At 33.7% G+C, this 25,918-nt stretch overlaps 1 protein-coding gene and 1 long non-coding RNA gene across 3 annotated transcripts in view; one reads left to right on the plus strand and one right to left on the minus strand.

Annotated features, from left to right (window-relative positions):
- LOC136029404 (uncharacterized) overlaps positions 1-20,590 on the plus strand; it is a 91,604-nt gene extending 71,014 nt beyond the window's left edge. For both annotated transcript variants that reach the window (XM_065707768.1, XM_065707769.1), the window contains exons 14-20: positions 851-1,056; positions 3,199-3,422; positions 5,093-5,261; positions 6,594-6,813; positions 9,619-9,731; positions 13,000-13,205; positions 20,403-20,590. In XM_065707768.1, coding sequence (XP_065563840.1) covers positions 851-1,056; positions 3,199-3,422; positions 5,093-5,261; positions 6,594-6,813; positions 9,619-9,731; positions 13,000-13,205; positions 20,403-20,462 — 1,198 coding nt within the window. In that variant the 3' untranslated portion in view covers positions 20,463-20,590. The remainder of the gene's footprint in view (positions 1-850; positions 1,057-3,198; positions 3,423-5,092; positions 5,262-6,593; positions 6,814-9,618; positions 9,732-12,999; positions 13,206-20,402) is intronic.
- LOC136029407 (uncharacterized) lies at positions 3,611-13,100 on the minus strand. The gene is made up of 2 exons (XR_010618025.1): positions 12,963-13,100; positions 3,611-4,992 (listed from the first exon to the last, which is right to left on the minus strand). It is a non-coding gene; the product is annotated as an uncharacterized LOC136029407 (long non-coding RNA).
- Positions 20,591-25,918: the final 5,328 nt, after the last annotated feature.

Consider the following 25,918-nt stretch of genomic DNA (forward strand, 5'->3'; position numbering starts at 1 on the left):
GCAAAAAAAATGCTCTTCCGCAGAGAGGACATCCTCCCGTTACAAGAACTCCCCGCTTATGGTGGCCACATTTCAACAAAAATTAACAAATTTTCTTTAATTTCTATTCTACAAAGACGTCACTAAAAATAATAATAATAAAAAAATCCCCACCCCCTCACCAACACCCAATTGAAGTATCATTTCAATTTATTTTTACATCAAATAAAACAAACACACTATTATATACGAATCAAATAAGCTTAATTGACGGCACTGCTCCATTTTTAAGTTTAATTTCTTTTCTTTTCCTTCCCTTTCTGGATTTCCGGCTGCTATTATTTAAAAAAGTAAAATATATTTAATCTAATTTCCATTTACATAATTGGCAACGCTGTTTTCACTCATACATACACTCCCCCCAATCAGAGACTCAAACTCCCTTTCTCACTTCTTTTTTCACACACACATATTTACATTTTCTCAAGCTGTTTGGTACCATGTTTTTAGATTATTCTTACTTATTTTTCGCCCTCGTTTTAACGCTTCAGAATAATAAAGTGTTTCGGGGATTATAATATTTTCGTCAATGGTGCAACACTGAACCGTGTAAGTAAATAATCAATATCAATTAATTAAATTTGGTAGTCATTTTTGTCCGTGAAAAAAACATTTACAATCTTTAAGATGAATATGACTGTATAAATTTTCCCGTGAAAAATTAAAAAAGTCACATTTATTTTCACTACTGCTGATACTGTAAAGAAGCCGCTATTATTGTCCCATAGAATTTCAGCTACAATTTAGCTTAATTATTCTTTTGATAGCGTAAACCATATTTTTGTTCTATAATAAAATATTACTCTTCTAGTGGTTTTGAAGGTGCCTTTGATTCATTAGAATTCCGAGAGCCAGACGACACATTCAGTAGTGTTAATCAGAAACACCTTCTGACAGATTTACGATCAGATGCCTACTATGAAATCAAGGTCAAAGTTCATCTCGAGCTAGGAGGATCTTCTGAGCCGCTTGAATCTGATGTCATTCGAGTCGAAACACCCTTTGACCCAAGTGAATGTAAGTTCAAGGATATATAACTCACAGTATAAACAAATTTGTTTTGGTAAGGAAAGGAGGGATTAAAGTAAAAGAATAAAACAAATCAGACGAGTAACACAAAAAAAGGTAATAGCTGAAAATTTCACTAAAATTTGGTGGATCGGGATGAGGCAGAAGGCCTTAGGACGGTCTCGGTACAGGTTTAGTCTGCTATTAATCAGTTCCTTTTTTCAAATGTTTAGGTATTTCATATAAAAAGGTTAACATTGTCTCATTTATAGCTTAACCAGCCAATTTTTTGAATTACAGTATGCGAGGGTAATTTACAATACTATTTATATCATATCTCTCACAACAGAGCTTTAAAGGGTTATGTCATTGATGACGGAACAGAACCACGGTCTAAAGTAAATGAACATCAGAAATGATTTTGTTTTCAGAAACTGTCAATTGTAAAAATCTCAAAAGTAAAGCTAATTATCAAATCCTAACTCTTATACAGCTCCGCATTATTTGGAACCACAAAAATAAGTTTTTAAGATTCCAAGAAAGAGCGTAAAAATATAAGAAAAAGTGAAAAGATAGAATAATTATGTAAAAAAAATACAAGTGGAAAATACATTATCAACGAAAAAATTGGACAAGACGATGGTTTCCTACGCCGTATCGTTTGCCTTGAAACTATATTAAAAATGCCTAAATTACTTATAAAATATTTTTTGTTTGTCCAAGGTGGAAGATAAAGAACAAATTTATAAAATTTAAAATAACTTTGCCTATTAAATGCATATTACTTTTCTTAAGAATAGTGAAAAGATCTGAAGCAAACAGGTCACGGAAAAACACAGAATGAACACGTAGCGAGGATTGAAGTTTTGCTTGTTTATTATACTTTCCTTGTTTGGCGATAATCAACCAATGCATGAACAATCTAGATTTTTTTTTTTTTTTTTTTTTTTTTTTTTTTTTTTTTTTTTTTTTTTTTTTTTTAAATAATTTCGGCAACAGCTCACTGATGCAGACTCAGAAAACCGTTGAAAAAAGAGGTTTCAATCCATTGGAAACAATCTACAAGTGGTATCGCGAAGTTATTACAATAAAGAGAAATAATAGTAGCACAACTATGGGCGAGAAACTCTGACTTATCTACATTGAGAAAAAGGCCAACATTAGAAAAAGCAGTAGAATATCAAGAAGCCACTAGGAAGAGAGAATTCTGGGAAAGGACAATCGAAGCAGGTCGTCTCCATATGCAACATAAGGAACATCATCAAAACCAAAAACAGCTTATGCCCGAGGAGCCAGCCAATAAAATACATATATAAATATTAAACCATAATTCCAATAATAATATACTGGGCCACAGTGGTTTCATTACTGCGGCATTCCAAATAGATAAAATACAGTAATTAGTTTTTGCAAAATTTTAGCTTAGTTTAATTAGTTTAATTGTGGATGATAGTTCTATATTTCAAAAGTGCATCTGGTGCACAACTGATTTAATATTTGGATTTAGTGTTCAAAAACTAACATGAATCAGCTTAAAAAATCTTGGCACCAAAAAAAAAAGATAACAAAAATTCCGTGACCTGTGAATAAGAGGGAGAAAACCTGATATATTTTTTGGGAAACTTCAGTAACTAGTCGAGAACGAGGCTGCTTAAACTCTTATGAATTGATTCAGTTCGAGATTTAACTGTTTCTTCAGTGATTCTTTTTTATTACAAGTCTTTTATGCCAAATACACAAATCAAAAACAAAGTAGATATCCGTCTTCATGTTACAAATAACAGAAACAAATCCTTTTATTTGACAGTGAAACAACAAACTAATTTCTGGATATTTCGGTCACATATACAGTAGTCGTCTTCAGCAGATAAACGTTTGGCCGTCTTCAGAAGTTGATGTTTCACTTCAAATAAAAGGATTTGTCCCTATTGAAGTGTTATTTGTATGTCATGAAAAGGCAGTGTGGTCTTTGAAATACCTCCGTCTACTATCCCCATCTATCCTTAATGTTTTGTTACTTAGCTTTTTGAATTTTGCCATCATCCGTTTATTACTATATGCGAAAGCAGACTTTACACTCGTAAGGGGGAAAAATCTCTATGGTTTTTGTTGAAAAATTTTGATAATAAAATGAAATTTTCTTTCTTACAGTTGATTTTGACGAGTCGTTTTTCCCAAGTGAGCCTTTGCCTGCTCCAACTCTTTCACCCACTTCATCTGATCACCCGTCAAAAATGGTGGTAAATGCTGAACTAAAAGCTGTCGATTTAACTGCCAACGAAGCTACGATTCAATGGAGAAATTTTGAACAAAATGAGCGACAGCTAATAGATGGCATTCAATTGCGTTATAAGAATTTAGATGTCAATGCACAGGTAATAGTCATTTTCAGTTGAACTGTTAATTCGAATTTAGCAGTTCTTGATGCTAGTTTGACATTTTGTTCATAGCTCTTATTGATCTTTATATATGAGGAGTAGTAAAAGGAGTAGGAGTAGTGTTAAAAAAAAGTGAAAGTCAGTGAACATTTAAAATCTTGGCTAAAAAATTCCAAAATCTCAGAGGCACTGAATATTCAATTTATTGACATTTAGCTTAAACACCCTATAATAGAAAAAGAGCTTTTAAAAAAGAGTAAGAAATTGCACCTTTGCTGAACCGACACAATTGGGTTAAAAGAAAAAAATGTAAACTAGAAAGCTAATTTGGACCAAGACAAAAGATAGAAAGAAATCTAGAAACTAAAAGAGCCATTTTTTTTCGAGTGTGACATTGCACATACTGTATCTATAAATGCCGAGTAATATCAAAAAACTTTGAGCGACTTTTATGGCTAGATCCAAAGTAAACTGGTAGGTCTTGTGCCGTTTTCTGTAAGAACTTGCTACGTGTCATTCAGCTTGTGAAAACTTATGATTGAATTTTTTTAGCTTGAAATTCTGCTTAGGAATTTGTGTCATTTTTTTGGGAGCTCTTGCCATTACCCACCCTCCAAATTTTGGGGCTTTCTTACATATCTACGGTCGAATGAGCCGTTTCTTTCTATGACTGTCTAATGTCTACGACTGTCCAATCTGTTGATGGCCCGTGGCGGAAATAAAATAATGCATGAGAGACAAATTGATCATGGCTAGGATTAACCATGCTGCATTTGAAATTGATACTATGCTGAAAATAGCTGAACAAAGTCCTACTTAAATGTGCTAAAATATATCTAGCTTTATCATTATAATCATTGTGCGTGGACTAAGAAACTGAGTTGAGACTCAAGCCACAAAGACCCATTACTCCCCTTCCCCACAAAAAAAATAAAACAACTAATATAGTAACACTAGCTGCTTGGCTATTTCTGCCCACATCGGATATAGTATTTTGATATAGGGCTGTCTTTCTCTTTTTTACACTTTGTAGAGGAACCATCTGTAGTATTACCGAAGTGTGCACTATTTTCCCCCATGCGAGGACACCACCCACCCGCTTTAGACAGGCTTCGGCAAGCAACACTCGTTCCTGAACAGAGACGTGAGAGTCACCAACCACTCGTCAGCTAGTCTTGACCCTCAGAACCGGCACTAGCAAGAAGACGTATCTCCTATCTTGGTTTGATCCTTGAAAGGATCTCTTCTCGCACCAAGGTCAACACTCAATGTTCCCAGGGGAATGAATTCTTGATCACTTTTTGGCAGCCATTACTGCCTTTAATCCATCAAACTTTGGCACTTTTTCACAAAATATTCTGCCTTGCGGTCAAACACTAGGCAGGATATTTGCCTACTACTCTCTGCAAGAGAGGCACTCTCACCGCTACCCCATATTCCACTTTATTCTAGAGTTTACGCAAAAGTGAATATATCATCAGCACGTTTTCACCACATACCTGGCGTAATAAAATCATAACCAGCAATGTACCTTCTTTTTTTTCTGACGTTTGTTTTATGATTTGAGCTGTAAACCAACTGGTTAGTATTAGTAACACTAAATAAGCTTAAGATAATCTTCTCTCTCTATCTCTGTTTTTCATCTTATTTACATATTTTTCTTATAGGTATTTACAATGACAACTTTACTTCACCGCGACGTGACTTCTAACAAACTTGAAGAGCTTATGCCAAGTACTATGTACGAAGTAAACATAATTTTTATGCCGTTTGAAAACCAAGTCATTGAGCTTATTTCTGATAGACCAATAAGGTTTAAGACTCTAAATATTGAAGGTTAGTTTGTTTTTTTATATTTCCCAGCTAAATAAAATGTACAAAAAATAAATTCCATTCCATGACGACCAAGCCAAGCTTTTCACGGTATAACAACAGCTCAGAGGAGCTATTCATAGAATTCCGTTGATTAAAAACCCAATTAGCAGACTAAAAAGTCATTTTATTAGTTTTTTTTGTTGAACACGGGTCCTCTCTTATTTTAAGCTTGAAATAAACAATGGCTCCGTAATTCAAGGACGAGCCTCAAACCCGTTAAAGTATCAAAACATGTACAAGTTGCGCGAAAATACTTTAAGTAACATCTGAAAATTACCAATTCTACACACTTTCAGGTCATTATAATTGTTATAGTTGTTTTATCAAACTGAAGCCAAGCTCTTGATATGGCTAATCATTGGAACAACTAGTAAAAATAAACAATATGCATGATTTCCGTGAAAATTCTTGGAATTTATGAAAAATAATTAGTTTTCTAAGATTTTGCCTACATCCCAACCCTGGATACAGGCATGCCACAGAAATACAAAAACTTATTTTGTAGGATGAAAAAAAAATTCAACAGGAGGATGAATCTAAAGAAAAGTGTTTTTGCTACATAGTATTAAACACTGTTTTAGAAGAATATTTAGCCATTTCCATACTGCAATGAACTGAAACAGATTCTCGATAATAATCGCATAACTGAACATCAGTAAATCTTGAAAGTTCTCCCAAGAGACGATAAGTACGCTAAAATTGCAATATTAATGTTTTTTATTTTTCAATTTCTCTGTTGCTTAAACGTCTTAATTTATCTAAGAAAGTTTTTTTGTGTACTTTTGGAGACTGAAAGAAAAATGAGTGAAAGGGGGAAATAACAAGCCCTAAGTTGTGAATATTTTTAGACAAAATATTTACTTCTGACTCTACTGCATTTATCGTTCGAACAAACAATTGTGTGTGCTTTTACTTCCATATTTCAGCCTATTTCTGTACTCAGAGATACAGAAAGAGTATTTCTGTACCCTGAACAAGTAGAACCTCCTAGGTGGTGGGTGGGTAAGGGATCGATTTTAATTTTCAGTTGCATGTTTTTTGTCAATTACTTTTAAATGTCTAGTTGGCTCGTCCCAAGTTGTTTTGCTATTATAAAAGAAAAGAATTTGAGAAAAAGAGAAACCCCGGGCTTGAGAACTTAGTTTAAAGTAAATCCAAAGCTGATATTTCAGTACACACGGAATTTACTTTCCAGCAGCTACTAGAATAGTATCTATCAAGAGTATTAGCTACCCGATCAGCATGCCAATTTTGTCGACTTTTTATTAATATACATTTTTCTTGATATTTTAGATCCGTATAATTTTAATATCAGCTTGTCTGCGACACGAATTGCTGAAATGTCAGCTGATTTGAATTGGACCGGAGTTCCTTATCCTGAAGATAAGTACGTGACCATATACCGAGTGTTGTTCCAAGGAGACGGAGACCCTGATACAGCAGCTGCTTTCAAATTAGCAAAGCATGATGCCCCGTCTTTTATGACCGTGAAAGAATTGAAGCCAGGTCATAAGTAAGTATAAGAGAAAAATAAGGCATAAGGTCATAATTTTCGTCAATAGAAAGAAATTACTTTTTAGTTTTCTAAGCTATTTTAAATCTTTTATATACTTTTGTTTTAAAGCTTAAATTTTTTAATTACAATTATGTACTATTCTGTATTCTTTTACAGCTTATGGCCTTATAACCTATGCAACTTATGACCAGCTGCACAAGCTCTTCATTTTTTCCATTTGAATCTGTCTTTATTCCTTTTCTTGAAATTCTCATTTCCTTTAATGTTTTCTTATAATTTTTTCCGATCAAATTTGAACACATCCTGCTTGAATACTCTCATATGGATGGTCGAAAAGAACGAATTTGGCATTCGTTCATAAAGCTAATTCGCATTTTGAATCACATTAAACCGTACAATTTTAAGTTAACGAATGAAAAAACAAAAAATCAAATACTATGAAGATAAAATAGCGTTTTGATTTACTTTTTTCTTACCTCTGGAGGAATATATTTTACTTTATGTGTTCCTTACCTTCCGCAATGTTTCGTTTATTTTCTTTGTCTTATTTAATTAAGAATTAGGTTTTAAAGAGATACATTAAGATATTACTAAGCAATAATCTTGCGAAAAATCGCTGTAGTAATATAATATTGATCCTTTTCCTCTATTTTTAGTTTATTTTTCCAGAGTCATGATTCCTATTTGTAGTGTATTCTTATTATTCTTAAAACTGACTGTCAAACAGTTCATGGTAACGAACTGTAGTAAGGAGCGACCCGGCTCAATAGTAACCAAAACTGTAAAAAATTGAATTTCGATATCAATAGCTACATCAAAAGAATCTCATTTTAATGCTGAGTTTAAATATATAAGTTTCATCAAGTTTAGTCTTACCCATCAAAAGTTACGAGCCTGAGAAAATTTCCCTTATTTAAGAAAATAGGGGAAAACACCCCCTAAAAGTCGTAGGATCTTGACTAAAATGAAACCATCAGATTCAGCCTATTAGAGAACCCTACTGTAAAAGTTTCAAGCTCCTATCTGCAAAAACGTGGAATTTTGTATTTTTTGCCAGAAGACAAATCACGGGTGCGTTTTTATTTGTTTGTTTTTTTTGTTTTTGTTTTTTTTTTCCCAGGGGTCATCGTATCGACCAAGTGGTCCTGGAATGTCGCAAGAGGGCTCATTCTAACGGAAATGAAAAGTTCTAGTGCCCTTTTTAAGTGACCAAAAAAATTGGAGGGCATCTAGGCCCCCTCCCACGCTCATTTTTTTCCCAAAGTCAACGGATCAAAATTTTGAGATGGCCATTTTGTTCAGCATAGGCAAAAACCATAATAACTATGTCTTTGGGGATGATTTACTCCCCCACAATCCCTGGGGGAGGGGCTGCAAGTTACAAACTTTGACCAGTATTTACATATAGTAATGGTTATTGGGAAGTGTACAGACGTTTTCAGGGGGATTTTATTTTGTTTGGGGGTGGGGCTGAGGAGAGGGGGCTATGTTGGAGGATCTTTCCTTGGAGGAATCTGTCGTGGGGGAAGAAAAATTCAATGACAAGGGCGCAGGATTCTCTAGCATTACTATAAGAAAACAATGAAAAATAAACATGAAAACGTTTTTTCAAATGAAAGGAAGAAGTAGCATTGAAACTTAAAACGAACAGAGATTATTACGCATATGAGGGGTTCTAAAAATACTTTAGCATAAAGAGCGAGGTATTTAGGAGGAGATAAATACCTTCCTCTTTATGCTAAAGTATTTTTAGTAATTCCAACTATTTATTCTACGGCCTTTCTGATTCAGGGGTCATTCTTAAAGAATTGGGACAAAACTTACGATTTAGTGTAAAGAGCGAGGTATTAACGAGGGTACAAACCCCCTCGTATACATAATAAAAATATAATGTTATAAAAGTTTGTTACGTAAGTTAATTCTTAAGTTACGTATATTTTTTAATAATAAAAACGTTCGTTAAAAATTAAAAGTTCTAGTTGCCTTTTTAAGTAACCAAAAAATTGGAGGGCAACTAGGCCTCCTTCTCCACCCCTTATTTCTCAAAATCGTCTGATCAAAACTAAGAGAAAGCCATTTAGCCAAAAAAAGAATTAATATAAAAATTTCATTTTAATAATTTATGTGCGGAGAGCTAAAACCAAACATGCATTAATTCAAAAACGTTCAGAAATTAAATAAAAAAAAACTAATTTTTTTAGCTGAAAGTAAGGAGCGACATTAAAACTTAAAACGAACAGAAATTACTCCGTGTATGAAATGAGTTGTCCCCTCCACAATCCCTCGCTCTTTACGCTAAAGCTTTTAATTTTTTTAAAAAGTAGAATTGTGGCAAAGAGTCAAACTTTAGCGTAAAGAGCGAGGGATTGCGGAGGGGACAACTCATTTCATACACGGAGTAATTTCTGTTCGTTTTAAGTTTTAATGTCGCTCCTTACTTTCAGCTAAAAAAATTAGTTTTTTTTATTTAATAACAGTTAGGATTGAAATTGTCTTATGCAAAAATATTTTTCTTATTATGAAATTCAGAAGCCAAAATTAAATACTAATGCCTATACAAACACATTTTTAAACATGTAGTTCTGCAGTTGTTCGAAAGAACATGAAATAATAATTATAACTTTTAACGGTACCCTGATTTTTTTCGGCACCTCTATTCCAATATGGAATGATTTCGTTGCGAGTTTGGAAAATCTTCCAATTCCTTTTTAAATGTGCTAATTAGTATTAGTATATTGGAGAAAGTCCATTCTTGTTGTGGACAGGAGTCAAGTTTTAAAATTATGTATTTCTTATTTTCAGATACCGATTTTGGATTGAGGCATATTTAACGAACGGAAAAGTAAAGAATTCCAACGTGATAGATGTCATAACCAAACCTGGACAAATTCCAAAGATTTCACTTGCAGGATCAGGTAACCTTTTCACCTTTTTTTCAATTTATAACATTCAGTTGTTTAATAATGGTGTTATGCATAAAAATGCCACAAATATCAAATATAGTAATCAATAATATGGCAACATTACAGTTTATTATCCTTACTATAGCTGCAAAACCATTTTTATCTATATATTTATGCATTAGATAGACAACGCTTTTTGACTTCTAAGGTCCTTGCGTTGACCCTGCAGTTTGCCTGCACTAGCCTGCAGTTGGCTTGCATTGCTACCTCTGATTCGAACTCTGGATCCCGTATCACCAAGCTGAGATAAAACCCACAAGAGAACAATATTTTTATCTATGTTTGGCAAATTTTTCTCAAACAAAGGTTCATTTTTGGAATACGGTATAATCTACGTATGACAAAATGAAAACCCGCCACTGTTTTTTTTTTTAGTTACATAAATCTTCTTGTCATTAAGAATCACGGCACCATCAAGGAATTGATGATGTGCTGCTAATCTTGGCAATTGAATGATTACCCAGCTAAATCTTTGGTTTTCTTAAAATATAGACAATAATTTTTTGGCATTGGTTCATAAGATGAGAAATGGAGAAGACTCAGAAGGGTCTGGTTTGGGGTCTTTCGGCCCATAAAATGCTAAACCTAAGCGAGCACGCTTCCTAGTCTCTGTATATTTGGTCATCACGAGCAATGCCATCGCAGCGACTAACATCTGTTGTTTTATTTATATAAAATCTTATTGAACCTGCATTAGGTTTAAATCATGTTGCATTCAGTTATATTCAATAGCCAAAAAGCTATATTTATTGTGCTCAGAAAATCTTTCGGTTAAACAATATGAAAATATTAGCTTACAGAGTTAGGGAGGGGCTAGGGGGGTGGTGGCTCCCATCATATACAGGATAAGTTGTCTCCGTTTTGATTTATAATGTTGCTCTTGACTTCTATTTGAAAAACTTCTGATATAACGTAATTCCATCTCTGCAATTTGAGCTATACGGGCCACAGCTATGTTTTGCAAACACAAAATCAAAACCGGGTAAAGTCTCCTTGATTTCAGTAACTGAAGTCTATTTTGAATAAACAATAATGGGCCTTATCAATATTTATCGGTAGATCCTGAAATCTAATCCTAAATCGTGGGAATTTCAAAATACTTTTGAGATTTTATGACCGATGGGTAGGTATGAAGGCACTGCATAAAACATTGCCAAGAAAGCAGCATAGCTTAGATATTAGAAATTGAAAATAGTCACATCAGATCTTTTTAAATAATAATTGAAAATGGTAATAAATTTTCTGGGGTTAGCGGCAACATCATTAGGGTAAAAGGAAAAACATTTAATTTTATTTCTAATTTACTAGATTGTAAGGAAAATATAGCAAAAATTGTGCCTCTACCGGTGAAATAAAGTACACATATCTGTGTTTCTCAAGCCACCATATATTGCAATATACGAGCAGGTAAATAGCCGCTACACACCCAGCAAGAAAGGTGTTAACCTAAATAAATCTAAGAATTTAAACAAGCAAATTTGAAAAAAAAACCGGTTTTGCCTACTACAAACACCTTAGGAAACTTTGCGGGTGGTGTTAAAAAAGTACAACTAGTTCGCAAAAAAAGAAAAAAATAGTGTCTGTAATATATTTTATATTAATATGTTTAATTTTCATATAATGTTTTTCAGAATGCCTTCTTACTTATTTGTAGATTAACTCTTGCAATAAGTTTATGAAGACCTTGGCTGGATTTTTTGGGGTCAGATATCTTATGGATGATTTTTTCCTTCAGAACTGCGTTTGATATCATATGAGAGTTGTCCGGAAAAAAAGCATGGTTCTCCTTTTAATGACCCTATCTACTCCCTTTATTAAAACTTACCTTATTTGCGGGTAATTTTAAAGAATTTCCAAACGAAATGGATAATTCAAAATGCTCATAGGGCGGTTTGATAAAATCTATAAAACAAAGAGCATAGTAATGTTAGTAAAAATATAAACAAGAAGAAAATCCTTATCTCCATATGCGCTGAAATTGGTTTCCTTTTTCTTGCTAGCAGGACTATTATATTTTCTACAGGCGGAAAAATGAGAGCGTCACGTTCTGTTAGAGCTAGAGTTTGGCACTCGCCCTTCTATTTGGCTATTTGATTCCTATAGATTAACAGTTCAAATAATAGAATATTTCATTTGATGCCGATTTGTCAACAAATCATAATCCACAAGACTAATAGATAATCTACTCTTTATCCACGATTAAAATGAGCAAATTATTGAAGTTTTTAATCCTTTGTCTTTGTGACGAAACATCCTTCATCACGTTTCGTAGTTATTCAAGTGCAAATTTTATGTCACGGTCTTTTAAAACTTTTGTTTCTAATCTTAAAAAATTTCCGATTTTTCTTGCGGAAAGAAACATTTCTTACTTTTAATAAATGGAAGCTTGAACTTGAATATATAGTTTTAAAAAAAATATTCATTGCCAGTTTTGATTTTATTGCTTTAGCCATTTGGTGGTACGAGATGTACTGTATTTTTGCGTTGTTTAGATACGAGAATGTTGATGCTGTCCATAAGTGAGCTCTAGCCTCATTATTATAGGCTATATTAGCAAAAATCTAGAAAGTTGAAGGCTTTTCCCAAACTATAGGCTCTTTAATAAAGAAATTGTCTCTTTTTATCCACAATTAAAACTGGTTAAGTCCTTAGAATTTAATGATTATAAAATAAAAAATAAAATTTATCGTTTGTGGTTTGCAAGAGTGGTGTGTATTCACCGTGAAACCTCGTGGGTAGTAATTAGGAGAAGTCACTGTATAATTACCAAATAAAATAAATAATTAAACCTTACATGACAATTAGAAAAATATAAAAGCTTTTTATAGTTTAAAGACCTTTGTTGAAGTTAAAAATCAGGTAGTGTACAAGATTGTATTTGCTTTATTTAATTATTACTTTCGGAAAGCTTCTCAACTGCTTTTCTTTTTGAAAAAGCAATATCTTTCTGCTAAAGAAACGGGAAAAAGAAAAAATCTGTTTATTTGTTTAGAAAATTGGAAGAACCTTACCCAATTTTGCTAATCTCAAGACCTGGAGGGGTAGAATTGTCACCACACTGTTTTTGGTTTTTCTGAGTTGTCAACTTAAAACAAATAAATGCATAAATTAAAGTTTCATGACCTTATTCCTAGTTTTCAGCGCGAGATGAAGCCTTCGGGCGATGATATTTTTTTTTCTCACCTTTTAATCATGGCTTAAACTTCGGATCCTGTTTTAGGTTTGATACAGTCGTCTCAAGATAGAGGTGGTGATAGATCAGATCAGAAGTACTTCATAGCCATGACAATAATGGCTGTCGTCGCTGGCTGTGCCATTTTGTTGGTTATTACCTTATCTATAATCTTGTTGCGCCGAGGTACAAAGGCAACTGCCACAATAACTGCAAGAAAATCTCAGTCTGCTTACGACAATCCATCATACAAAGTAAGATTATTTCAAATGTTGATATTTTTGAACTGAATTCAACACTGTCTCGCTTAAATTTGCAGGACTAAGCATTGAAAAAAGGAAAATTATTCAAGCGTAACATGGGACTACTCAATAAAGAACTCCGCATGAGTGCATCCTTGTGTTTTTATATGTTCAAATAAGTAAAGGTATTTTTCAGCGGGAAAGAATAGATTGTTTTGACGGGATAAACGCCGTTAATAGTTAAGTGAGTTAATGCATTCAAGCATCGTCTGGTCCGAAACTAAAATACGCATCTGACACTTTCTAATACTAGATGTTTGTCCGTATATTGTGGACTTATTTTGCTTGCCAAATATGTTGTAATGGATTCTTTTGCCAATTTGCATTGGCTACTAGAACATCCTGTGCATCGAAATTCCTATATAAGTCTTAATTTGAACATTTATTGCGGCCTTTCTGGTAGGATCTGAATTACACAAAAAACAAGGTTTTCGCTATTTCTAAAAATGCATATACAACCTATCCATCTATATAGCTGGATCTTAATCCAGTACTTTCTATATGTTAGTTCAAGTAGCACCAAGTGTGCAAAAATACCAGACATTATATCTTCAGTTGATGTAAAACATTATAGTGCCTTTTTTATATTTTTTTTGTTTATATATTTTTTATCATTACACTACTTTTCTAGAGTCTATAGAAATGCCAAAAAACAAACTTCCAGTACTGGTTCTAAGCCAGGTTAAGTGTTTGATATAGACTTGAGAATATGTGATGGTCCCTGTCTGCTAATTATGACTGCTACTTTTGCTGAGGTCGTAGTTATTTCAATAGTTTAAATAATTCGAAAATTGTAACTTGGAAAGTTAAAACGTTAAAAATAACTATCGTATCGACATTTTGACAGACGAATCTAGAAACTTTGAACTGGACTTATTAGGAGTTTCAGAAGCAGGGAGTACGGCTCATGACGAATAAAGAGGCTGGTAAATCTTGTTTAGGTTGGGAAGGTATCAATAACAATATACTAGTTGCGCAATTTACTACAAAAAGTCACGCGATGAGAATATGAGAAAAACTTCATAGGAATAGTTGAATACTAACATGTAGAATTTAAAATATGATAATAAAGAAGATAGATGGGGTAATTTTAGAAAAAAGTTTTTTTTAAAGTTGTAGATGGTATCTTAGGGAGGAAAGTTAGAAACACAGCTACGAATATTAATGAAATGCTTTAAGTTTAATAGAGAGGAGGAGGGGCTTGTACTAGAAATTTTTGAGTAACATATCATACGAAAATAAGAGGAATGTAAGAAAAGTGGAGAAAGCATTAAAATATGGACTAAGGCGATACGAAGTGGAGGCCATGGATAAAAATACTGAAGATCTTGTAAGATGCGGCCAGAAAACCTAATAGTACAATATTGTACTTGCATGTTAAAAAATTGAAAGGGGAACAGTCAGTCTGGACTTGTCCCAATCAAAGATAAGAACGCGACCACAATGGGTGATAAGGAAAGAATTAAAGAGAAATGAGGAGAAAATTTTGAAAATGTGCAAAATCGTGATAATGTTACAGGAAAAGATATAGAAAAGAATGAAAAATTTGTGACACTTTGGAATTGAAGGAAGATTTATTTTATGAAGATGAATTAGCGGCAATACCAAAAGGATTCAAAAATAATATGATTCCAGGTACTTATTGTGTAGTAAGCAAGTTTTTTAAACATGGTGGCTGCGCAGTTAGAGATAAATTATTGATGATTATGAATGTGGCTTTGGAAAAGGGGAAGTACCTAGCGATCGTAAAAAAACTTTAATTAAACCCCTCTACAAGAAAGGTGATGAGAGTGAGTAAGGTAATTATAGAGGTATTAACTGGGTTACTGTCGGAAGCAAATTATTTAGTATGATATAACTTTTTAGGCTAAGAGGTGCTATGGATTAAATTTTAAGAGAGGAGTAGTGTGGTTTTAGGAAGGGGAGAGGATGCGTCGACCAAATTTTCACCCTTAAAATAATAATTGGGAAGCGAATGACTCATCAGACCTCTTCAGTCCTTAGCTTTATCGATTATGAGCCAGTGTTTGATTCAGCCGGTAGAGAAGCTCTATCGAAGGTTCTATCCTAGTATGGTATACCAGATTGATTTATTAAAGGGTTAGTGCTATTTACGAGAATAACATTGCTGTAGTTAAGGTAGGCAATAAGGTTAGTAGCTGGTATCGTATCAAATCATGAGTCAAACTGGGTTGTGTTCTACCCCCATTTACAAGGATCATTTTGATGGACTTCGTCTTAAGGAGCACAGCAAAGGCAATGGGAGAATACGGAATCAAAAAGGGAAGCAAAACTCTCCTAGAGTTAGGTTATGCTGATGGTTTGAGCATCACAGGTGAAAATGTTAGCAAATGAATTAATTTATGGAGATTTTGGAGTTCAGCGTGCAAGCATAGGTTTGAAAATTAATGTTAAGAAGACTAATTTGCAGAGACCGGGAATCAGTGAAGGTGAAAAGGTAATTTTGGGTAACGAGAAGATTGATCAAATGGACAGGCTCACTTATCTAGGTAGTATTATTAGTACTAACTATGGGTGCATTAAAGATGTTAAAAGCAAGATAGATAAGGCCCAGATTGTTTTTTCATTGTTGAAAAAATGCGAACCAGGACTAAAATATTGGAAGCTACAGTGTTGACAGTGATCAAGTATGGTTCTGAAGCGCGGGCACTCCGAAAGACGGAGGTGGGTTTGTCAGATGTTTTCCAGAGAAATTGCCTGCAGATTGTTTTGGATACTCAGCTGACTAACTGCATTTCAAACAGTAATTTGTCCTAAAATATGGTTCAATCATACTTTCTAGGACTATAATGAGAGAAAGGTTAAGATGGCTGGGAAACGTTCTGTAGATGAAGTATGACAGATTGCCAAAGATCGTCGTTGTCAGCCAGCCATGTAGGGCAAAAAGAAAAGCAGTTCGTTTCAAATAGGGCTGGGGTAGATCGTAAGGGAAGATTTAAGAGAAATCGGAACTTCGTGGGAGGGTATGAAGAGCATTGAATAGATTGAGACGGAGGAGGAGCGTGCATAGTTGTGTTGGTCTCAGGCGGCTTGGAGCTGCAGTGAGTTGTTAGTTGTAGTAGTTGAATATGTAGGGGATCTAGAAGAATCAAAGCTTCAAATTAGGAAAAATCACAGAAGGGATTTTATTGGGGGAAAACCCATGTATGTCTCAGTTCTTAGAAGATCAAGATCTGTCTATCCGCGCTGGGGAAAAAATTCTACCTTGTGTAGAAAAAAAAACAACAACGTTTCTCAGTGTACAGTTAATTTTTGGATACAGAAGAGTACGTATCTTCTTGCCTGCTTATCCCGGCATTAAGCATCTAAAATACAACAAACATCAAAATAAAAAATAAAAAAAAATGGGAACTTTTTGTTTCAAAATCAGGATTTACAGTAATATTTCCTAGAAACTTATGTGAGATACGGAAATTTAGCTTAGGTTTTAGAAGACATAATGTGAAGCTCTATCAGTTTTCGAATTTATTTGGTTTCCAAAAAGTTTACTTTTGAAGCTAGGGCATTTTACTTAGACAAGATGTTGAGAATTTGCAAAATCGAGACTTCAAAATAGAATTTTATATTTTTCACAGCAGGAATTTTATTCTTGGAAACCAATGTCAGATCCAGGTCATAGAAGCTCAAAATCTTTCTATCCTTGATAGAAAAATGTTCTACCCTGTCTAGAAAAAGGTATCTCTAAGGTATAAAAATTTTTCGCCTCATGACAACTTTGGAAATTGTTTCTAAGCAAACTTAGCTATTTTGTATATAACAAATAAAATATAGAGTAGTTCATGTCATCTTGCGTACTTTTCATTCATAATACAACTTGATACAAGAGGCATCAAATCAAAATTTAAGAAAATAACCCAAAAAATCGGAATAAAGCATTCAATATCGACTTTTTCAGGATTATTTCCGAGAAATCTAGAAGAGATAGGCAATTTTGTTTCCTATCTCTCAGAGAGATAATTTAATGTTCTGCAGGATTACGGCATAGAATATTTTTGAAAGTTTACTTCCCTAGCTAGAATAGTTATGTTTTGACACCATTTATATAATGAGGAAAATAAGTTTTTTCTGAAAAACTATTAAAAACTTTAAGTTTGTATCTTTCAGCCCTTTGGAGTTACAGGTCACTGATCACGAGAAAAAAAAAACAACTGCAAAAGCAGTAGTGTTGCTCTGGAACACAATAGCAGAGGAGCCACCTTAAGAGTTTAAAAAATTCTCTATTTTTATTATTACATTATCCCTACGGGCTGAATTACATTCTGGAGTATCGTCGGTGTTAAAACCAAAAGACGGATCTAGAGCTTCTTTTAAATATCTGCTGCACTTTAAAGAGTCCTCTAGTGGGCGCGTCAATGGATGATTATGTACTTCGTAAAAGATAAGGACCCACCGTCATTAAACTGTTAGTGGTAACGTACTGTAAGTAAGGAGCAACCCGGCTCAATAGAATCGAAGTTTTATACTGATTTCAAATATACAAGTTAAATCTTACCCATGAAAGGTTACGAATCTGATAAAAATTTGCCTGATTTTTGAAAAAAGGGGGAAACACCCCCTAGAAGTCAAAATCTTAATGAAAATTACATAATCAGTCAGCGTATCAGATAACTCTACTGTAGAAGTTTCAAGCGGTTAAAAAAAAATATTGTGAAATTTCGTATTTTCTGCCAGAAGAAAGATCACGGATACCTGTTTATTTGATTGTTTGTTATTTTCCCAGGGGTGATCATATCGACTCAGTGGTCTTAGAACATCGTGAGAGGGCTAATTCGAACGAAAATTAAAAATTTTAATGCCCTTTTGAAGTGACCAAAAACACTGGAGTGCAACTAGCCCCCCCCCCCCCTCAACATCCCTTCTTCAAAATCATCTGATCAAATTTTGAGATAGCCATTTTGTTCAGAATAGCTGAAAGGCCGAATAACTATGCCTTTCGAGACGTCAAGACCCTCCCCCAGCCCATGGGGAAAGGTCTTTAATTTATAAAATTTGCCTTTTGTTTACGTGTAGTATTAGTTATTGGGAAGTATGCAAACGTTTTTGGGAGGAGTGATTTTTTGCCGGTGGGATTTTCCATGGGGATAATTTTCCTTGGGGAGGGAAGTTTTCAGGGGAAATTTTACACTAAGGGAATTTTTCAGAATTCCTATAGGAGATTCTTCTTATGTCTTGCTTTCTCTTTGCCGACTTACTTTTACATGTGATTTGTTAAGGGTTGTCCGGGGTAAATTTTCACCAGGATTGAACTGTCTAGAGAATAAATCCTTGAGAAGGAGGGATTTTTCCGTAGAGGAGTAGCTCGATTTCCTGGCACTATTTAAAACAACGATTAGAAATAAAATAAAAAATACAAGTTTTTTTTCAACCGAAAGCAAGGAGTGACATTAAAACTTAAAACGAACTGAAATTATTACGTATATGAGGAGGGTCAATCCTCCGCAACACCTCGCTCTTTAAGCTCTTTAATTCTGTCCCAATCCTTTAAGTACTACTCCTGAAACACTATTTTCATTTAATTAGAACAATAAGAAGTCTTTTTAAAGTGCTAGAAAACTTTAGCGTAAAGAGCAAGGTGTTGTGGGGGGAGTAAACCTCCTCATATACATAATAATTTCTGTCCGTTTCAAGTTTTAATATTGCTCCTTACTTTCAGTTGAAAAAGATTATTTTTCTATTTAATCAGAAAAAAATCAAGTACTTTTTAGTACTTGATTTTAGTACCGTCATGCCGTGGCAATTGGAGGGAATGTGGTTATTTTCAGGTTGATTTTAAACAAACATGAAAAGTATATAATTTCTTTCACTACTACCTAAAGATTCAGTTTTTTACCTGCAGAAGGCCCTTTTGGTTTGCTGACGAGTCGTTTCTTCAATTTTACTGCAGGAAATAAGGCTTCTAAAACGTTCATTTAAAAAGAAAGGGCTCAGGAAATAGCGCGTTTATAAAGAAACACTACATGTTGCTCAAATTTTCCTTCTGTTAGAATTGAGATCTTGTAAAAAAAAAATATTGACTTCACTAAGGAGCGATCTTTTGCTAGACAAGATAAAAATTTGCATGTTAACTATGAACTTTTCCCAGAAAAATGGTATTTTCTTGAGAAATATTTAGATTTTGTGTTGACCTATGCTTCGACTTGTAGATAATTGGGAAATTTTAGAAAATGAATGTTTGACTAATATTAACTAATAGGGTAAAAAATTTCCAGTTTTGTTTGTTTTTTATTTTTTATTTTAGCACTAGAATAACAGAAGCGTCTATTCGTCAATAAAAGTAGCCATCTGCCTTCAATGATAGGTTAATGCTTGACATTGTTCAACAGTAAAGTAGAGACGTATTTACTACCAGATTTTTTTTTATTTAACAGCCTCCCTCCTAAAAAAAATAATCAAGGCTTAAAATTGAAACAGAGAAATAGCTTAAAGCTTTAGTTTTCCGTTTCCGCTGATAATTGTTTAAGGTTTTTGCAGCTTTTTTTGTTTCTGATGGTTTCGAGATTTTTTCTGCGAAATTTAAGTTTCTAATTGAATCTTTTAAGTAAAGTCTATGGAAAAACCCACATCATTTAACATGTACTTTACTGTAAAAACCTACTTGACAGACTCATATTGCGAAAATAAGTAAAATGGCTATATAAAAGTAAATGGCCTTCACGTTTTTATAGCCCAGTTCAATTTAGAAAAAAGTTTTCAGTGGCCAGGTTTTCCTTAGGATTTTTTTCAGGGATAGATTTTTCTAAATAGTAGATTTTCTCGTTCAGGCATTCCTTTGAACAAGTTTTCATGGGATAAATTTTCCTGGGGGTGAATTTCCTATTTTGTTAGGTAGCCCTTAATCGGGTTACTTTATTTTTCTTGGAGATAAATGTAAGTCTCATCTCTTATCAGCTTCTATAATCTTTGTTTTGGGCTCTTTAAACTCAAATTACTTTTACTCAAATTAAAAAAAAAAGATTTCGTCATATTTACGAGAATATTCTAGATTTTAAATATTTTCATCTAAATTACGAGATTTTTTCATTACTATTTTACACTGGCTGGATTTCGAAATAACTTTTTACTATATTTCTCAGAATTACCCAGGAATGTGCTATTTTTCTTGTTATATTAACTTTGCTTTAATTTCAGAACTATGAAAGTGGAGAAGCAAATGGCCATAGGAACAAAAACCTGAACGATGTGTTATAATTTATTTATTTGTAATATTTTTACATTAGTGCCTTATTGACGCTCAATTATATAATTTTTTAGCTTATATGTTCTGTTAGTTATGTTGTGTAAATAAATTAGACAGAAATATAATTTTATGACAATCACTTTGATATTTGAGCTTTTTTGATATTTTCAGAAAAAAATCATTTTGATCATTAAAAATCATTTTGATCAGAATATCATTTTGATATTTTCAGAAGTAAAGTCGGCCAAAACCACATTAAAATTTGTGTTTAGGAAACTTCAAAGGAGTTTATTGAACTTTTTCCTTGAAAAGGAGATTCCTAGAAATAAGAATGAAAAAAAATGATGAAGCACTTTTTGCTTTCGCAAAACAGCAAAATACTTAAAAAAAATACAAAAAAATAAAAAAATACAAAAATAGATTTTTTTTTATAGAAACAGCTGCAAAGTCACAGATGTTACATTCTCTTAAAACTTGATTTTCAGAAAAAAATGGATATTTTTTCAAATAATATGAAGCTTAACATTAAAGTGAGCAAAAATCATTCCGTATGTGAAGGTGGCTGTCTCCTCCTGAAGCCTCAGCTTTTTACGCTGATTTTTGACCTTTTGTTCCCATTGTTTAAAGAACGAATGTTCTAGAACAAGGATCATGGATTGGGATAGAAAGTAGCTTTCGCAATATCTCAAGAACGGAAGATCTTATTGATTTGCGTTTGCCTTCTACAACACCACTTTCATTTCGAATGCTTTAAAAAGAAGTTGATTGCACGTTTATTGCTGTCAGTAAAGCTATTAAAAGCATTAGTGCAAAGGATGTTGAGGGGGAGATCCCACGGTTTAAGGAATAAGCTTTATTTAAAAATTTTTAATGCTGTTCTTCACTTTCAATATAAAAAAAAAACATGTTTATCTACCTATTCAGTGTTAAATTGTGCATCAGTTTATGCTTATCGCTTACCCAATGAAACTATTTTTGAAACATGTAAATTCAACAATATTTTGTATGTTATGTTTGGCAAAAATGCCATTAGCATAAAACTATTTTTGGGAAAAAATACATTTTAGTGTAACTTAAGACGTAATTATCATAATTTTGTGTAGCTCTCTGGAACTATCTAGTGACTATTTTTTATTCCTCAGATAGTAGTTTGAAATTAATCTGTAAATAAAAAAATATAAAATTATTTTAAAAAAAAAACAACTTTAGCTTTTTTTTCTTCTATGAAGCCAAAAATGTGTTCCGAAAAACAACGAATGACAATGGGGTTTTCGGCCTGTTTGATGTTGTATGGAATGACCCATCGGGTTCATAAAAAAGTTTGCATTTGCGGAGTCATTGCTTGTTTGAAGGCACAGAAGAAAAAGTTTCAATTTAACGGTGACATTTTTAACCAAGCATGCTCCAAGCTACCGATTGTTGGAAGTATAATATTAGATTTTCAGGTCGAAGAAAAATTTGCCAATGAATTATACCAACAAGACTTAATTTTTAGTACCAGTCGTACTGCTTATTTCCCATTCCAAGAGACTTAAACGTTCTCATACTGCTATTAATAGTCTTTCGTCAATCCAAGTTACACTAATGAAACTATCACTGACAGACAAGATTTCTCGGTGTGAATGATTCAGGGATTAAGGCTAATGGTCTTAATTTGTGTCCAATGCTATTTCTCCTATGATAGAAAATCATGAATAACTTCTGCGATTTTGGTGATTTTGAACTGATTTTTTTTTTGATGACTCTCGAGTTAAAAAGGAAAAAAATGTTGGTTTCACTTTTTCTGTATATGCTTTACCTATTGTGCAAAAAAAAGAAATCAAGTTATTTTAGTTTGGTGAATAAAAATTTAGTGGATGGGAAATGACAGTAGATTTTTTTTTTTAGTTCATCCTGCCAGTATTTAAAAAAAAATGTTGGTTGCAGAATTGTTATATTTTTATTTTTAACGGTGCAAAAAATTATTTTTAATTTTCAACATTTTTCTTGCTAGAAGGTATGAAGTTGGCTCCAGAGGGTAGAATTTTGGATCATGTGTAGATTTTATAATCTACAACCATTACAGAAAATTTCTGATGTCTATCATAAATAGTGTGAAAGCAAAATCAGAAAAATACAATTTCAAAATGTGCTTACTTTTTACTTATTTTACCCCTGTTTCCGGCTTAATAGCGTTGTTCATCAGCCAATAGAAAAAAAGGCGGGATTCTTATCCAATTTTAGGCATTACACCTCCAAGGCATTGTGTCTCTGATTAGTTGACTTGTCAACTGAAGTCAATAAGACATTTGAGATATGAGGAAGAAAATTATCAACAAAATGTGGCTGAATTTAAAATACCGGTAAGTAAAAATTACATATACAAGTTTCATTCCCTCTTGTCCATTAAATAAAAAAAAACAAGTTTTTTTTAACTGCATGTAAGGAGCGACATTAAAACGAACAAAAATTATTCCGTTTATGAAAGGGGGTAGTCCCTCAATGTCCCGCTCTCTACGCTAAAGTTTGACTCTTTCTCACAACTATACTTTTTAAAACAATAAGAAACTTTAGCGTAAAGAGCGAGGCGTTGAGGAGGGGACTACCCCTTTCATATACGGAATAATTTCTGTTCGTTTTAAGTTTTAATGACGCTCCTTACTTGAAGTTAAAAAAAACTGTTTTTTTTATGTAATTTCTGAACGTTTTTAAATTAATGCATGTTTTGATTTGGCTAACCGCACAACGAAATTTGCATATCTTTTTTTGTCTAAATGGCTTTCTCATATTTTCGTTCTGACGATTTTGAAGAAAATGGGGTGGGGGAGGAGGTCTAGTTGCCCTCCAATTTTCGGTAACTTATAAAAGCACCTAGAACTTTGTATATTTGTATTACATATATGAGGGGGTTTGCCCTTTCGTCAATACCTCGCTCTTTACACTAAAGCTTAAATTTTCTCCCGGTTCTTTAAGAATGACCCTAGAATCACCAAGTCCGTAGAATATATAGTTGAAATTACTTTAACGGAAAGAGCGAGGTATTTAGGAGGAGATGAACCCCTCATATGCGTAATAATTTCTGTTCGTTTTATGTTTTAATGCTGCTCCTTACTTTCAGTTGAAAAACTTCTTCATTATTATTTTTTCAGTGTTTTTTTTAATAATGCTAGAAAATCCTATGCCCCTTCATTGAATTTCTTTTCCCCCGTGACAAATTCCTCTAAGTAAAGATCCTTCAACGTATTCCCCCGGGAACTATGGGGGAGTAAGTCGTCCCCAAAGACATCTTATTATGTTTTTTGACTATGCTTAAGAAAATGGCTATCTCAAAATTTTGATCTGTTGACTTTGAGAAAAAAATGAAAGTGGGAGGGGGCCTAGGTGCCCTCCAATTTTTGGTCGCTTAAAAAGGGCACTGGAACTTTTCATTTTCATTAAAATGAGCCCTCTTGCGACACCCTAGGACCAATGGGTCGATACAATCACCCCTGGGAAAAAGAAAACAAAAAACAAATAAACACGCACCCTTGATCAGTCTTCTGGCAAAACAATTCTATGACTTTTAGGGCGTGTTTCCCCCTTTTTTCCAAAATAAGACAAATTTTCTCAGGCTCTTATCTTTTGATGGGTAGGACTAAATTTAATTAAAATCCGATTCTTTTGACGTATTTATTAGTATCAAAATTTCGTTTTTTAGACTTTCGTTTACTATTGAGCCGGGTCGCTGTTTTGTTTTTCTATGGTTCTTTTCATTTTTTTTTAGAAAGGTGCTGCTTGGAGAACAAGATAAAGATAATTTGTCAAATGGATCGAAAATTTCAGAAGAATTTTCAGCAAATCCTCTCATAGACGATTCAAATAAATTGGGAAACGGTAGTGGTTCTTACGGTGTTGATTGCCCCGATACGAATACTGAGATAGACTTATCTGGAATTCCAGATGGAAACTGCATTGTGAATCTAAGGTATTTCCTTGCTGAAGTAATTTCAGCATTCAGACACAAAATCAGTTGCGATCACGGAAAATTGATTATAAAGCAATTAGAAAAGAAAGGCCTGAAAACTGAACTGAAAGTTAAGTGTAATAAGTGTAACTGGGAAAAGAGGATTAAAGGTGAACCAGAATGTCCAGCAACAAGCGTAAAAGAATATCTTTCAAGTTTTACGGACCAGACACAGGTTGCTTTTTCCGAAAAAAAATCAAGTCTTAAAGGCTGCTTGAATTCGAAGGCTGTTTGGGAGCCATGGGTAGTGGAGGAGGGTATTCTACACTGTGTGAATTCTTCGGGGTGCTTGGAGTGAAACCAATGTCACGAATAGTTTATTCCCGTATTGAAAGGCAGCTTGGTAATGCTTGGATGAATAGTTTATCGGAAATTTTGCTAGAAAATGGACGAGAGGCCTTAAAATCAGCCATTCATGATGATAGGTATAAGGAGGACTCATACTGGACAAAAGTGATATGTGATGGAGGCTGGAATAAGCGTAGCAAAGGACACGATTATTCGGCCAAAGGATGTGTTGCAGTTATCATAGATGCATTTACGAAAAAACTGTTATATGTTGGCATAAAAAATAAATACTGTTATATATGTTTTTCTTCTGCAAACGCCAAAGTAATTCCCAAAGATCATTTCTGCTTTCTGAATTATAACGGAAATTCAAGGAGCATGGAAACAGATATTCTAGTTGAAGGCTTTCGTTCCAGTGAGGAGATGCACGGATTACAGTTTTTAGAGTTTATCGGTGACGGTGATTCCAGTGTTTTTTATAAGCTAAAACAAAGTGTTTCCTACGGTTCCAACATACGGAAACATGAATGTGCAAATCACGTCACAAAAAACTATACAGCCCATCTATATAATTTGTGCAAAAATAAAAAAGGTTTGTACACAAAATGTCTTCCCCGAGGAATTATCCAGCAACTGACAAAAAATTTAAGGGGTGCGATAAAAATAAATTCTGAAAATAATGGAACAGCAGAAGAATTGAAAATCTTGTTAAAAAGAGGTCCGTACCATGTTTTCGGAAACCACACAAAATGTGATTCTGGATGTCCTAAGATTGCTGAATTGACCGTGAATAGTAAAATAGAAGATCGGTGGAATAATTTTCCCCTGCACGTGTTTGAAGATGTTATGACAGAGGTCGATATTGTGTGTCGAAAAGCAGAGCAGCTTCGAAATGACGCAACTACAAACTTAGCTGAAAGCTACATGTCAGTTGTTGCTAAATTCATCGGAGGAAAGCAAATAAGCCGGTCTAAACGAGGTTCATATCATGCAAGAGTTCATGGAGCAAGTCTTGCTTATAATTCAGGTCCAAAATGGCATCAATTAGCTTGGAAAAATATTTTTGGGCTTAGTCCTTCTAGCGTAACAAAAAAATATTGTAATAAAACGGCTAAACTCCGTGTAATATCTAAACGTAATTTGACCAGTTATTATAGTGCTCTTGGAGGAAAACACGTTGCTAAGTTAAAAAATAGA

Source organism: Artemia franciscana, chromosome 7 (assembly GCF_032884065.1).
Source record: "Artemia franciscana chromosome 7, ASM3288406v1, whole genome shotgun sequence".
NCBI classification, from domain to species: Eukaryota; Metazoa; Arthropoda; class Branchiopoda; order Anostraca; family Artemiidae; genus Artemia; species Artemia franciscana.